Here is a 16630-nt window from a genome sequence, read left to right as displayed (position 1 = left end):
AGAGATGGGGGTTACCCACCCTTCACAAAATTTTAACCCAGAATTGCTCCTGTCTAAGGGAAATACAGGGACAAAGTGTAAAGCAGAGACTGAAGGAAACGCCATCAAATTCAGTCCTGAGGATGTCCTGACCTCTGCCTCTAGATACAGTCATACTCCAGTCCCAGACTCTACCCCTTTCTCCTTTCCTTTAAAAACACCTGTTGGGAAGCTTCCACCAGCTTTGGTGCTTTGCTGTGTTTCCCAGCTCATCCAGGACTCTGTCAGATGGAAGAATCAGAAAACTCTCTTGACTTCCCTAAATAGGAGAACATACCTCCTTTACCATTAACCCAGCTTTATTACCGTCCACAGTCCCTTCCCTCACTGACCCACCCTAAAAATCTGCTGTCTGAAGAAAACACTTGTTTCGTTTTATTTTATTTATTTTCCTCACATAGCCTCTGCTTCAAGAATAATACCTTGGGCTGGAGAGATAGCTCAGTAGTTAAGAGCATTTGCTGTTCTTAGAGAGGACCTTGGTTTGTATCTTAGACCCACCTAAGACAGCTCACAACTGTCTGTAATTTCAGTTCCAAAAGATCTACTACCCTCTTCTGGGTTCTGCGGGTAGTAGGCACACAGTATATTTATGTATGTGTAGGCAAACATTTATATAATAAAATAAAAATAAATATTTTTTTTAATTTAAAGAACAATATCTGCATTGGGGAAAACAGTACAGAACTTTCTCAAAAACAGAAACTACCCATCTGGGGAGACAGCTGAGAAGACAATAGCACTAGCCACACAAGCCTGGTAACGTAATTTTGATCCCTGGAATCCATATAAAAGCTGGATGTAGTGGGGTGTATACACCTATAATCCCATCATGCCTGTGGTGAGATGCAAAGCTGGAGGCTCTCGGCCTGGCCAGCAACAGAAACTATGAAAGAGACCCTGCTTCAACAAGGAGGCAAAGAACCAACCCCCCAAAAAAGTTGTCTTCTTAGCTTCATGATATCACACATGAATACCAGCAGTTATTTACACACACACACACACACACACACACACACACAGGCACATCTACACACACGTGCATACACACACACACACAAAACGTGGTTGAGAACAAAGATGTAGCAAACAAGAGTATAGACAGAAAAGGATGAGAGGGAGGGATGGAGAGATGATGGTTACTAGGTACCAGGATGTCATTTGAGGAGGAATAGCATCTAAAATATAGCATTCTAAAACATAGCAAGACAACTTTGGTTGAAAATAGTTTATTATTTAAAAATAGCTGTCACAGAGGATTTTGAACATTCCCCAAAGAAATATATATATATATATATATATATATATATATATATACTCAATTTCATATATATGCATTGATATATATGCACTGATATACATTACACACACACACATACACATATAAACACACATATGTATGGTATTGATAGAGAACGTGTCTCTGGGGTAACAGATATGCCAGTGACCTGATCATGTTATATACAATTATTGATATCCCACACTCTACCCTAAGGATGCATTCAATTGTTATGTCAACTAAAAATAAAAGTATATCTTAAGAGAACGTATCTGGCACAAATGCTCAGAAAACATTTGCCGACGGGTTTTAAACCTGGCTGCAGTGTGTATCATAGGCAGAAGTCCTGGCTCCACCAGCCTTCAAATGCAGGCACACGTTTCACACAGTTTTCTTTCAGCTCTCTAACCTGGATTCTTGCTGAGGGAGTCTTTCTGTTTTCTTCCTGGGTTTTGTTTATGACAGAGTTGAAAACTGAATATAGGCTTCTGGAGAAAAAAAAAAAATCTGAGTAGCCTATAATTTGTTTTCTTCTCTTTCCAGGTTTCTCACGCTTGCCTGGAAACATACCTTCAAAAAGATAGTCTCCCAGGACGTGAGCCCAGACATAAAGGAGCCTGCCTAAGGTCAGATGGCTCAGAGTGACAGAGCATTTGATTCGTACCTGCTCACAGTTTCTACAAATCCCAAAGGTCCCTGAAGGGAGGGTGGGGGTGAGGGGGGGGCGAGGGATCCGAACCTCGAAGACTTACCTGTAGAATGTATTCATTTTTAGCTGTCATTTATATAACACATAAATGATTCCTATGTGTCAAGCCAGGAGCTGGAAGCCCTTTCTTTTATTTGCTTTACCTTGTTTTTAGTAATGTTTTGTTTGTTTTACCATCTTGGTACTTGATGGACCACAGGACCTTCCTTGTGCCCACCAACTGCTCTCCGTGGTCACCATCCTGGAAGAATGCCTGTAGAGACTGAGATGCAGAATCTTGGCTGCTCCTGTTTCTCTCTCTATTGTTTCTGTTGTGCTGAGGCTTTATTTTGATCTAGTTGATCTTCATATACAGTGCTTTTAATACACTTTCAAAAATAAAAATTCTAGGCATGTGGAAAATATCTCTTATATAATTCGATAGACAGTGTTTTGTTCTCCTTTGCCTAACTTCTAATTTGACTGTAAAATAATGTTTATATTTTTCAGAGCTCATTTCAATTCTCTGCAGAGGCTCTAACATGAAAACCAAAAATCTCAGGTATTTTCAGTTGTCTTTCTCTTTTTTTTTTAAAGCTTCCTTACACTTAGCTTAAGTTCTGGTGTTTTATTTCACATCCTTACGGCATTAAATTAAAACTGTTATGAAAGCCATACATTTAAATCGGCCTTTTGACAGCTCATTTCACTAAAGAGACTAATTTTCTCTAGGATACAGTGCAGCTAATAGAATTGACACACGTAAAAATGTCTCCTTCACCGAGTCTCCCCACCTTCCTGGGGATTGTACACCTGACTTCCTTATAAGGTGAATGAGGAAGTAAGCATGTTGAAGTTGCTTTTAAACACAGCTTTTCTGCTTTGCCTGTCCAGGTAGCTTCTGTTTTCATTTCAGTCTTAATGAAAGCTTTTGAATTTACAGCTCAAGTTACTTTTCAAAGCAGTGTAAGTAGTTTTACTTTTTTTTTTAATCACTGTAAGAAAGACTTTCCCGGCTTCCAGCTTTGGTCTTGTAACCCTGAAGGTAATTCATTTTTAATCTGTCTGCACAGTGAAAACTGAACCGAATGGGGATTGAGCTGGTCTGCCTGTTCCTGCTACTTCTAGGAAGGAATGATCACGTCCAAGGTAAGCCTGAAGCTCTCTCTCAGATATCGCTCTCATCGTATGCTTGACAAACTGTCATTTGGTTCAGAGAACAGACCGACAGTCGTCTTTCATTCGATCTGTCTGATGGCTCTCATGCCACTGAGACACTTTCACAAACTATAGGAGGCAGACGCAGGCATTTCCCCCGGTGAATGTTCTAGGTACAAGGTAAATAAATACAAAGGCTTCACGGGCATTTTAATGAGGAGGATTAGACAGCCTTTCTGAATAATGGGCGCTTGGGAGTGTCGTCCTGATAGCCACTTCGGAAGCTTTTCTGTTTTGTTGCACAACAAGGCCGCCCACCTGGGAGTCAATAATTGTGAGAGTGGAGGATTCAGAAACAGGAATGCTGAATGTATAAGAGAAACCTTTATAATGAGTACAGACAAGTTTTTGAAATTAAGCGGCAGGTGTTGAACAGGAGGCTAAATCCAATGATTCTGTGCTGAGCAGTTAGACACGGTTGTGGTCTGAGACACTGTTTACATGATGCAGATATTTCCAATGCGATAGGTCTAAGCTATAAACTTTGATGTGAGTTACTAGCCTTCGGAGGATTAGTCTCATAAAGTAAATTTTTATATAGCTTTGCTGGAGTAAGAAGGGTTAGCCCCATAAGCAGGATGAAGGAGAGTGCTTTAATCCTTGCCTGTTGCTGGCTCTGCCCTTAGGTGGCTGTGCCTGGGGTGGTGCAGAAACCTGCTCAGACTGCCTGCTCACAGGACCGCACTGCGCCTGGTGCTCCCAGGAGGTAAATCTCTGGCTATCACCCTGTTTCTAACGCTGTTTCCACATCCATTACTGATAATGTCCTGGTGAAAGCGCTTCTCTCTGTGAGTGAATGAGCAAACAAGATGAAGGGAGGGGCATGAGGCTCAGAGGATCAAAGTTGGATTCGTCTATACTTTGGAAACAACTCGCTGAAGGAAAAGATGTCAAATTGTTCTTTAAAAACTGAACATCCTTTATTACATCTAGACAATTCTCTCATTTAATTTAATTACTTTATTTATTTTTTATTTCTATTTTTGAGACAGGGTCCCACTACATAGCACTGGCTGGCCGGGCACTCACTATGTAGACTAGGCTGGCCTGGAACTCACAGATGTGTGGCTGCCTCTGCCTGACCAGTGTTGTGACTAAAGGGGTGCCAGCCATCTGGTTACTTCTCAGTTATACAGTCTTTCTAGCTGTTTGCTGTCTGGATAATTGGTGGCCGTGGAGATTTTGTCCACATTGAATGTTGATACAATGTAGTTGTGTTCCATCTGGGATCCTAGACGCATTGTGAGTCTGTGCTAAGTACTTCAAGAAGAGAAAACTATGATTCCGGTATCAGCCAATTCTTTTGCATAGTCATGAACAGAGGGGGCACAGTAAAGTTCTAAAGCGGTGGTTCGCGACCTAAATATAGGTCACAATCCCCATCCCTGTCTGGGTTGAATGACTCTTACACAGGAGTCGCCTAAGAGCATTAAAAAACACATAGATTTACATGACGATTTATAACAGTAGCAAAATTACAGTTCTGCAGTGTCAACAAAAATAATTTTCTGGTGGTGGGGGGGTCATCACAACATGAGGAACCCTATTAAAGGGTTGCAGCACTAGGAAGGCTGAGAACCACTGCTCTAAAGTATCCGTCCTTCTCTGGTCAGAGTGAAACTTGTGTGAAGTGTGGAGAGCGTGAGGACTACATAACAAGACAGACCAAGTCACAGCCTGCGCTGTGATGCAGAAAGCAATGTATAGTGCAAAGGATTCACAGTAAGAAAAAACAGCCTTGACTTTCTGGTTGTTTAAGTCCCACCCCTTGGAAAGAATCTAGGTGCCAATCAAGGCTTACAAACGCTAACAGCAGGAGCCAAGTGACATGCAAAGGGAAAGGAATCTAGACGCCTGGATCAGACCTGGGCTGTAACTATTAGTGTCCAAATTCCCTGTTTATTATGTATCTGTGGAGGGCTGTCTCACATACAGAAAGCATAAACCAGCCCGATCCTTCCCATCCACTGCCTTAACTGCTTAGGCCAAAAAAAAAAAAAAAAAAAAAAAAAAAAAAAATCAAGGCAGTTATTTTCTTTTAAGGTCAAATATGAAATGCAGGGTTGAGAATAGTCAACAAAGAACAAACGCATATACTCTTTGGACATAGTCTAGAAGACAATATTATTAGTTTCATGGCAGAGACATAAAATATTGTGTCAATCTAGAGTTTATGTTTACTTTGTGTGTGTGTGTGTGTGTGTGTGTGTGTGTGTGTGTGTGTGTGTGCTACCCATGGAGGCCAGAAGACAGAATCAGATCACCTGGAACGACACTTACAGGAAGTTGTGAGTTTCTTGACATGGATGATGGATGCTGGGAGCTGAACTTGGGTCCTTTAGAAGAGCAATAAGCATTGTTAGATGTTGACCTGTCTCTCTAGCCCACTAGAATTTGTAATTAAATTCATTTTTATATTGAATTTATAATTAAGTGTTTCCTAAGGTGATACTGAGGGTTTTATTTGTAGCTAGTCAAGCGACCATCAAGTTTTAAGGCCAGATCATTTTAGAGGCCTCTTCAACAATAAAAGCAGTCGTGAGTATGTTAGCTGTGGTAGACCGCTGTGTCCATCAGTGCAAAGGATGAGGAAAACTGAGTGTATACACGAACTTACAAATTGCTTCTCTCAGACTTTATTCTCTTTGTAAAGATGCATTTAGTATATTTATATGAGTACACCATAGCTGTCTTCAGACACACCAGAAGAGGGCATTGGATCCTATTACAGATGATTGTGAGCCACCATGTGGTTGCTGGGAATTGAACTCAGGACCTCTGGAAGAGCAGTCAGTGCCCTAACTGATGAACCATCTCTCCAGCTCTGCCTCCTCCCCAACTTTATTCTTTTGGCACAGGCTGAGCAGAGCTGATAGCTGTGTTAGGAAGCATTCTGAGGCCGCATGCAGCCAGTGTTTGCCTTTATTACATCATGGGAGGTTGCAGTTTGCCAGACCCAGGGTTATAGCTGTAAATCTGTATAGGTCTGATTGGCGGGTAACAAATTGTATTTTTGAAAGTCAATTTCAGAAGAAGTATAACTTTTCTAGTTTGTGAAAACAGTAATAATGACTTAGAATCCTAAGGGATAAGAAAAGACATGAGTATTAGTTTGGTTCTTACGAGGCACCAAACTGGCTTCCATGAGCAAATCACACACACACACACACACACACACACACACACACACACACACACACACACACATGTCCAAGGGCCTCAGGTCAATTCAGCTCAGGATCAGCTTTGCCTATTGGTAGCACCTGTTCTGTCCAGGCCTTGGCTCTGTCTCCCTACTCTGGGTACTGCAAGATCAGAGTTACCACATCTCTGTTGAGCCTTCCACCTCCCCACCTTCTTTCTGGATGGACCTGAAGGGCTGGGACTTTCTGAAATCCCAGACAGAATGCACACCTTAAAATCATCTCCTCTTTCAGCCTCCAGACCCAGGTGGTGGAGGGTGCTCTAAAGGACCTTGAACTAGAATCCTTTAAGACACTGAGCTTAAAGTCCTTGAGGGGTCAATTCAAATGAAGGAATGCTATAATTAACACACCATCCAATAAAAGCAGCAGAGTGCCAGACAGGGAGATGTTAGGTAGGAATCTACAGGAAACATCTCTCTGGGTTTGGTGACAGTCCTAGGCTAGAAATCCAGGAACCAGATATTCATCCTGAACAAATTCTCAGGAAAATATCAACTTTGGGAACTCAGACATTTAAAAGATATACTCAGATTACTGAAGAAATTTTATGACACGGGCTTTGGAAAAAAAACTTAGATGAATTAGACTGAATATAGTAAAAAAAAAAAAAAAAGAGGCTGAGGTTTATTAAAAAAAACAAAATTTCTGGCTAAATTCCCCAGTTATTCAGCTATCACAGAGCTCCATCTGCCAGTCACCCCCAGTCATGTGGAGGATGGGATGTCCCTAGCATGTACTTATTAGCATGTACTTATTTCACAAAGCACATAAAAATTTAATGTCTGGAATCTTACAAGGAAATGCAAATTTGTCTCTTTTTTTCTCATTGTTATTTTCCCCCTTTAGAATTTCACCCACCTGTCCGGAGCTGGCGTAAGGTGTGACACCCCAGTGAATCTTTTAGCCAAAGGATGCCAATTACCCTTCATCGAAAACCCTGTATCCCAAGTAGAAGTACTTCAAAATAAGCCTCTCAGCGTAGGTCGACAGAAAAATAGTTCTGACATTGTTCAGATTGCTCCTCAAAGCTTGGTTCTTAAGTTGAGACCAGGTATGGTTTCCTACTGCTACGTCTGTCCCTTGCTATCCAGTAATCCTTCTGGTACCCATCACACATTATTGGTTATTGGGATTTTCATTTCCCAATCTGAAGGAAATGGGGAATTGCTAACATGTCTCTTCGTCTCTTCATTGCATTCCAAATGTGTCACTGAAGACAGCTTCTCTGATGGTGACCATTTGAAGTCTCAAATGTCTACCACATTACTGCATATTTCTGCAAGGGCTGAAATATAGATTTAATCTTCCCTTTATTTGGTTCACCTTCTTCTAAAGCCGCACGCAGAAAAATGCAGCTTGTCTTCTATCTAAATGGATGCTACTTTTCCCAAGGAGATACAAGATATCCCAACATACATCTCCTTCAGTCCTTCAAAACTCACTGAGAGATTTGCATGGACGTATTCATTGATAAGTGATAGCACACAGTTCATGAGATTGCATGCGTCTTAATAAGGTCACACTGAAATAAACTAGCCAGCTAGCTCAAAATTGGTTAATTACAAAGAACTGCTGTGTTTACGGATTTGCAGGGGGTGAGCAGACTCTGCAAGTGCAGGTCCGCCAGACGGAAGATTACCCAGTAGATCTATATTACCTCATGGACCTCTCGGCCTCCATGGATGACGACCTAAACACAATCAAAGAGCTTGGCTCCCGGCTTGCTAAAGAGATGTCTAAATTAACCAGCAACTTTAGATTGGGCTTTGGCTCTTTTGTGGAAAAGCCTGTTTCTCCTTTTATGAAAACAACACCAGAGGAAATCACCAACCCTTGCAGGTAAGTGAGTGAACTCCCTGGCATCCCTGAGCACTGACTTGTATAGATGGAATCCACATACCCAGGCTGCTGTGCCAGCAGCTTGTTAAAACCCTGGCGTTCTGCCTCAAGATTGGATCTCAGCAATTCTCTGTGGCCGAGGTAGCTTCCAGCCAAGGTGGGGTCATCATAACTCCATGATCCTGTAGACCCTTCATCCTTTGCCAGGTTTGCAGGTCAGGATGGAGCCAACTATGTTTCCTGTTTATGGGCAAGGAGAGTTTGTCTTTCACCATTGACTACATAGGACACACATACCAGTCCCTCAGATATCTTCGGTTCTTAGTGACCACCACTTCCTAGGGCTATTTGAGACTAACCTACATTTTTTTTTTCTGAGTCTTTATATCAAAATAGCAATTTTTGCACCTTCCTCTGACGCATCTTGGGAAATGTGGCTTTCACTCATTGCTGACAGCAGCAGCCTTCACTGCAATTAAATTCAACAGGAAATGAGGCAGTGCCTCTGTTATAATATGCTATAATCAGACACTTAAAAACATGTATTATGCAGGTAATAGTCAAGGGCAAATTGTCTTGTGATGGCTTATCTGTACCATCAATGACATATTCAAAATCAAAGTATTTAATATTTTACTGGAAAAGAGCTACCAGCCTCTATACCAAATTCGCCATATACAAGATCTCATTCCATCCTTATAATGACGGTGGGCTAAAGCTGGTCTCCTGTGCATCCCGTGCTCAGAGGAAGAGACAGGGGACCCAAGAGGTCAGCAATTTACCCAAGGCCACATTATTAAGTAAAGATTTCTGAAAAGATCTGGTACGATCCAAAACCTTATCATTTTACTACAATCTCTCTCTGTCTCTCTCTCTGTGTGTCTCTCACTCTCTCTCATTCACACACACACACACACAGATATACACAATTTCCCAAATGTGTGTTCATATTTAATATTTTAATACATCAAAGGGAGACGTATATAAGAAACAAATGGTGTTATGTCAATTTAAAATAGTTTAATATAGTTCTCATAAGCCTGTCAGTGGTGGTGCATGTCTTTAGTTCTAACACTCGGGAGCAGAGGCTGGCAGATCTCTGAGTTCAAGGCCAGCCTGACCTATGAAGCAAGTTCCAGGACAGCCAGGGTTACACAGAGAAACTGTGTCTCAAAAAACTGACTGACTGACTAACTAACTAACTAACTAACTAACTAACAACAAACTAAGTAAATAAATAATACATGAAAAAAGAAAAGAAATTTAATTTAGTTCTCAACTTTAATCTAACACAATCCAAAGCAAATCCAAAGCAGTTTTAACTTGAAAGGAAATTCTTACTGATTATTATTCTTATGAATTGTGTTTGCTTGCAAGTAACAAAGACACTGGCTTAGGAGGAGAATTATTTCTCTCAGTTCAGGGTTAATTTAGCAGATACACACACAGGAATCCAAGGCATCCCTGCTGTCTGCTCAGCCATTATTGGTGCTTGGGTTTTATCTTCCTGGTCTAAGAAGACTGCTGGGGCACTAATCCTGTCTTTACTCCAGGAAGTAAGAAAGTAAAGTAAGCAGATCAATAAAGACCGAAGCTTGTCCCTCCTCTCTCTCTCTCTCTCTCTCTCTCTCTCTCTCTCTCTCTCTCTCTCTCTCTATATATATATATATATATATATATATATATATATATATATTATATACACACACAATGCACACAGGCAACAATGCTGCTTTATGAGATTTGGTAATTGAGTGTGGCAAGAAAATCCACATACCAGACTTGTCTTCCCCTCAGAAGGACTCTTCATGACCGAGTACAGTCAATTCTGCTTCCTCCGAAGCAACCACTTCCTAGTTTCTATTGCTTAGATTGTTTTTGCCTATTCTTGGACCTCATACAGATGTGAGCATGTGTAGTGTATACTCTTTGTGTCTGGCTTCTTTTGTTCAGAAAAAACATTTTTGGATTTCTTTATGATTTCGTTGTGCAAGTCAGCAGCCCGTCCCGCTTTGTTTTAGCACACAATCCTTATTGATCAGTTACTGTTTATTCCTCCTTCCACTGATGGACAGGACTGTTTCCTGTCTGTTGTATTGTTTCCACATTTTAGATATTGTGAACAATGTTGGTAAAACCACTTGCATATAAATCTTTTTAAAAATGTATTTTTTATTTCTCTTAGATGCATAGGTAGAATAGATTTGCTGAATTATCTGATAATTTTTAAAGTTTTTTTTTTTTTCAAGAAACAATCAGACTCTTTTGCAAAGTAGAGGTGCCGCCTTTTACTTCTAAGAATGGTTAGCAAGTGTTCTGCACGCTCACATCCACGGCACCATGAATTCGTGCTGTACTAGTAGCACCGGACTTATCAGATTGTCACTAAACAATCACTCCTTCTCATTTTAGGCATTGCTACAGGTTTGTAACGCTGTCTTGACATTGCTTTAATTTGTGTTTATTGATGAATGATGCTGAACATCTTTTCATGTGTTCTAATGTTTACATATGCTCTAAAAAACTAAAGCACACAGCCAACAATGCGGTTTGATGAGTTTTGGAAATTGAGTGCTAACGTCTCGTTTGGGGAAATACTTTTTCAAATATTTTAACTAGTTAAAATCTTTTATTGCCTTATTTATATTGTTTTATATGGGTTCTTTTATTTGATTGTATGTGAATGTTTTGTCTGTCCTTCCACCTCGTATGTTTAGTGCCCTTAGAGTTCAGAAGGTGGCATCAGAAACCCTGGAACTAGAGTTTCAGATGGTTCTGAGCCGCTGTCCTGTGCTCAGGACTCCTTTATACCCTTAAAAAATTAACACCTCTTGGGCCATCAACGGCCAGAAGTGCTTGCCAGACAAACCTAGCTCAATCCCTGGATCCCATGGTAGGAGAGATTAGACATAACACATATACACCAACAATGGAAAGCAATTAATACCTCACCCGTGTGTGGCATTGCCTGTTCTTAGCTCCAGCTCTCATTTGGCTGAGCCAAGAAGACCCCAAGCATAAGGCTAATGTGACCTACAAAGAGAGACATTGCCTATAATGATGTGACGATAGTGATGATGATGATAGTAGTGATGATGATGATGATGATGATAATGATATACCTCTAAGAAAACTCCAGTTTATGTGGGTTTTACCTATTAACAGTTACCTTGTTAGAATATAATAGAACAAATAAGGATCATTTTGTTGATTTAATAGTTATAATAATAAATACTGAATAATAACATATTTTAACAAACAATAACTAATTTCTCAAAAAAAATCAGCAAGTTTCTTCTCAAATAGAATGATAGTAGTTTACTTATTTGCAAACTTCTAAAGCATCTGGTTTAATGGGAGGCAACTGGATTACTATATCCACTTAGGCATTTAACCTTCTGCAGTGTTTTTGGTAAAAATCCACGAAGAAAGTCAAGCCTGACACAGAAATAGATTTGTCAAAGGAGACTCTCACCTGATAGCTATTTCCAATGACTGTGTTCCCTTCTCCGCTCTAACACTAGACTAAGTGACAGGTGACTCTTTCAGTGTAGAATCTGAAACAGTCTTAATGAACACTTCCTATTGTGTTACATTGCAGCCCACTGATCCGCCTGCATGCGAGTGACCATTATCCTTCATGATTTTGCAATGTGACACTTCCGTCATTTGTATGCTGTGAGTTCTGTGAATTCACTGAGTTACACGAGTGCTCGAGAATCCATGATATCAAGATTCACATGTCTTGGTATCACACACCAACCTTATCACATGTGTCTTGAAGGTCTGGAAAATGTTGGGAGCATTGTCAACCTCTCAAGAACCAAATGAGCAATTCCTCAATTCAAATATTCTAGGTACCTTGAATTTTGCTGTCGGCAGCAAATGCCAGCATTTGTGCTCTTGGGAATGACAGCCTTCCTTTGTTCATTTTTAAGAACGTGTCTGCCAAATATTCAAGTTGGATTAATTTAAGTTTAGCTGTCAATCATTTCTTAAGGTGAAAATGATGTTCCAGGAAAAAGGGCCAATTCGGCTCAATCATGCAAATGCTTCTTCCTCTCTGGATTTCATGGGCAGCAGAAGTGCTTTATGCAAACTCTCCATGTGTTGAAGAAAAACATGTATTCGGAGATGCACAGCTTATACGATTAGTGATTTGTAATATTCCCTCAAGGAAGATCAAGCGAGACTAGCATTTCCTCTTTTATTATGCCCAATGCTTCCTAAAGCCACCTATCAGGACATTGTGGAGCTTGATATAACTGCCTCAACATGTTGGAGGCCCCAGCCCCACTATTGTCCTCCTATTGGCAGTGGGCCATCACCCAGTAAAGCAAATGGCAGCTATAAAATGCAAAGATAAGAAAGCTGTGTGTAAAAAAAAAATCATTTCTGCCAGAAAAAGATAACTTTAAGAATATGTAAATATAGTCTTATTTTTATCAATATTTATTTTTAAAATTAACAAAATGTAAGTAGTACCTCTTTATATTGTGCCTTATAATTGTCCTGCAGGTCCTTGTGTACGTGTGTATTTGTGTGTGCTCTGCTCTGTGTTTATGATGGCAGTGGTCATGTCATCACTAGTAGGCCGCATTTCAAGGTACATCCATGCTTTATTTATTTTTATTTATTATATAATATTTTACTTCAAGATATAAAGAAACAAGTTAACTTATACAACGACCTTGGTGAGTCACAGAGTGCCGGCACCAAGTGAGAGAAAGCAGAGAGAGAATCACATGTCACTTGAATGGCAAAAACAGTCTGAGAGATGCAGTTTCAGGTCACAGTGCACATACCATAGACTGCTCTTGCTAATACCAGATATTATCACTCAGTATAACCCGGCAATGCAATTAAGAAATATAAAATGCCACCAGATTTTTAGAATGAAATTTCAGAAACAAATGATGCCCAAGGCAAGTATGAGATGCCTCTCAGCCATTAAAATTCGTTCTTATTCCCTTCCATGTTGATATAAAACAATTCTTCTTCATGTTTATATTACTCTTATAAAAGAAGGTCTGATTTTAGTGATATCATTAATCAAAACCGTTCTCTGTCCTTGGGTGCATGCTAGTCTGTGGGAAGTGATTCTGTGGGGACTGACACCACCTTTATAGCTCACCATGCCACACTGTTTAGCATTTTTAATCTCTTTCAAGTCCCACAACAACCCCGCCAGGTAGACATCGTGCATGGTCAGCACTTCAGTCTCAAAGAAAAACCTAGTGATAAAAGAAGAGAATTAAAATTGAATTCTGAGCGTTATAAATAAACATCACGAATCAGAAAGGACATAGAGAAAGTGGCCGGGAAACTCACACTTGCTCCAGTGTCTCCAAGCGGCTGAAATGCTGGTCAAACCTTGACTGTCTTGGGAGCACAGAGCAGAGCGGCACCAAGGCAAGTGTGGGCCACATTTCTTCAACGCTCTTGCCATCTTTCCAGATCCCATGGCTGCCAGGGATTCTAAAAACTCCCTTTGGCTGAAGAAGTAGAACAAAGATCAGAAGGGGGAGACCTTCATGACCAGAGCCTCTGTTCTGGGGATGGCTGTCTCAGGACATTGGAGCAGTGCCAGTCAGTGCTAACCTTCTACAGTGATCTTGTTTTTACGTTTGGGAACAGAGTCTGAAGTTCTTTCTACGCATGTCTACTAACCAAAAGATGACCATCTTCATGGACATCAACATTCTTGTCCTCATAAGATCCCCAGTTATTCAGTTCTGTGGACCACTCATGACTCTTGGTAATGATTGGTAATGATTGGCCTGCAATACACTGAACATTCCTCCACAAGGAGTTCGGTTCCTGTGAGGGTTTGTTTCAGTTAATATACTAACCAATAAGCACCTTTATTTTATGTGTATCTCGGTTTAAGGACATTTGATTTAATCAGTATTGCTGATGCATTACTATTTAACTGGAACATCTGAAAGAATTTCTACACAAAGTACATATAACAGCCTAGTTGCACTTAGGAACATTAGACAGCTTTAGTCGTCTTGCTTTATTAGTAACACAGTATTAGACATGTGAACCCCTTCAAACGATGAAATCATCAATAAAAATCAGAGAGAAAATGAAAAATAACCCAGATGGCACTAACAAGACTATCAGTGGGTCACTTGTCTGTTTGTGCTGTGTGTGCCTGGACTGAAGGAGAAGCAGTTCCTCACTTTGCTTGAATTCAGCTAGGAATTTGCATAGGGAAATCTTGTTTCCTCTCTCTGATCACATCCATGAATAAGAAAATGATATACACACTGGGTATAGGCAAATTGTTCAGCTACCTAGGAGGCTGAGGCAGGAGGATGTCATGTTCAACACGTGCCTGGGCTCCTCAGGAAGTTCAAACCCAGCCTCAGTTAGTTAGTAAGACCCTGTTTTTACCAAAGTAACAAAAGTACACACACACACACACACACACACACACACACACACACACACATACACACACACCTCTTGGGGTTTGGATATACTTTAGGAAGTAGGTGATTTGGTGAATTAAAAAAAAAAAATACAGAACCTAAAAATAATGAAGATCAAGGTCTACCTCAACTAGTGGATGTAGAAAAAAAAAAAAGCCTGCCTCTGGTAGACGACCTGTTGTTGGTGTGCTGACAGACCAGCTGTTAGACCTGTAGACAAGAGGCGTGGGAACTATGTGGGCTCCGTAGCAGTCAACCTGCTGTCCTAAGGCAGCACACCGCACTGTTGCTGGGGCTTCTCCTTGCTCTCTCTGTTCTTCTACTCAAAGCTGTAGAAGAAGTTCTATCAAAGCTTATCCTGCATCTGGAATGCTTAACACACACAGATTGCTAAGGCTGCCCTTCGGATTTCAACAGATGATCTGAAGTAGTGTACTAGATTTTTCATTTCCACCAGTGATCCTGGAGCCCCCAAAGTCCAAAGACAACCTGGGTCTATACCATCGGCTCCATTTTTTTTTTTTCTTCAAAGTAAAGCCCAAAGCAAAAAAGGGTTGAATAACTTTTCCGGATTTCCGTGCCTGGCGAGTAATTGGCTTTCAAACGCGCATGTGACTGAACCCTCTAGGCGCTCTCCTCATTTGCTGTGTTTCTTTGATGCAGGTTTCACCTACCAAGACAGTTTAGTTCTGGGCTGGTCTGCAGTGATAGTCTATCACTGTGGGGTTGGAAATATTGTTGCCTAGGGTTAGTCAACTTGGTACAGCTAGAGTCATTTTAGAAGAGAAACTCTCAACTGAGAAAATGTCTTCACCAGACTAGCCTGTAGGCAAGTCCTGTGGTGCATTTTTTTTTCTTGATAGTTGATATGGGAGCTCCCAGTTCACTGTGTAGGATGCCACCCCTGGGCCTGTGGTCCTGGGAACTATAAGAAAGCAGGCTGAATAAGTCCTGAGGATCAAGCTAGTCAACAGTGCTTCTCTAGGGCCTCGGCATCCATTTCCACCTCAGGCTCCTGCCTTGACTTCTCTGCGTGACAGCCTACAAGCTTTCTTCTTAAGTAGCTTTTGGTCATTGTGTTTTACCACAGCAATAGAAATCCTAAGACAAGAACCAAGAGCTTTTCTGCGGTCACTGGGCCCGTGGTAGACAGGGTTGGGAGCAGAGGAGGAAGGAAATAGTTCCTGCTATGGGATGACTCATGCTTGATAACAAGTCAATACCCAAGCACAAAGCAACGCAAAGCCGTTGTTATCAGGTAAATGTAACTTATCAGGTAGATTCTGGTTAGGTTGATAGGCGATAGGAAGAACTGATTCCGTGGCCTGGAATGAGGGTCTAGTGACTCAATTACCTGCTGCCCCAGTGCATGACAGTACACAGCAGCTTCAAGCAGATGTTGGTTAGTAACCAACTCAGAGAAGATGGCAGCCTCAGCTGAAAGATTAAAGGCCAAGTCACAGAGTGAGGCCCTTTATAAAATCAGTCATTATTTAAGGAAACGTTCCCAAACTATCAGATCTACTAACTGTACTAGATTGCATTTGAGATTATTATTTTTTTCTATATTCCTTTTGTAGTAGTATTCCCTATTTCTGCTTACCCACGTTTGGATTCAAGCACATTTTGCCATTGACTGATGATGCCGAGAGATTCAATGAAATTGTGAGGAAACAGAAGATTTCTGCTAATATTGACACACCTGAAGGCGGATTTGATGCAATCATGCAGGCTGCTGTGTGTAAGGTATGGTGTGGGGGGTGAGGGTAGGGGGTCAGTGAACCGTCTTATTAACATAAATCTCTGCTTTTATTAATAACTCTGCTTTGGAAAGTTAGCTAATTGACTTTCCTTTGATTACCATATTCCTACATTTGCTCTTTTTCTTAAAAGACAAGTTGTCTATTAAATAATTCTATTT

General features: G+C 40.7%; 1 protein-coding gene across 3 annotated transcripts in view; it reads left to right on the top strand.

The window, feature by feature from the left end:
• Positions 1–16630, top strand: part of Itgb6 (integrin subunit beta 6) — a 120381-nt gene that overhangs the window by 47834 nt on the left and 55917 nt on the right. For 2 of the 3 annotated variants that reach the window (XM_034493539.2, XM_076928814.1), the window contains exons 2-8: positions 1862–1944; positions 2517–2568; positions 3080–3155; positions 3851–3930; positions 7277–7481; positions 8023–8269; positions 16290–16455. In XM_034493539.2, coding sequence (XP_034349430.1) covers positions 3095–3155; positions 3851–3930; positions 7277–7481; positions 8023–8269; positions 16290–16455 — 759 coding nt within the window. In that variant the 5' untranslated portion in view covers positions 1862–1944; positions 2517–2568; positions 3080–3094. Of the gene's footprint in view, positions 1–1861; positions 1945–2516; positions 2569–2823; positions 2973–3079; positions 3156–3850; positions 3931–7276; positions 7482–8022; positions 8270–16289; positions 16456–16630 lie in introns of those variants that run through there. The other variant, XM_076928813.1, reaches the window with a different exon arrangement.

This window comes from Arvicanthis niloticus, chromosome 2, assembly GCF_011762505.2.
Source record: "Arvicanthis niloticus isolate mArvNil1 chromosome 2, mArvNil1.pat.X, whole genome shotgun sequence".
Lineage (NCBI taxonomy): Eukaryota > Metazoa > Chordata > Mammalia > Rodentia > Muridae > Arvicanthis > Arvicanthis niloticus.
The sequence above is the reverse complement of the archived record's forward strand: the minus strand, read 5'-3'. Positions and strand labels throughout refer to the sequence as shown.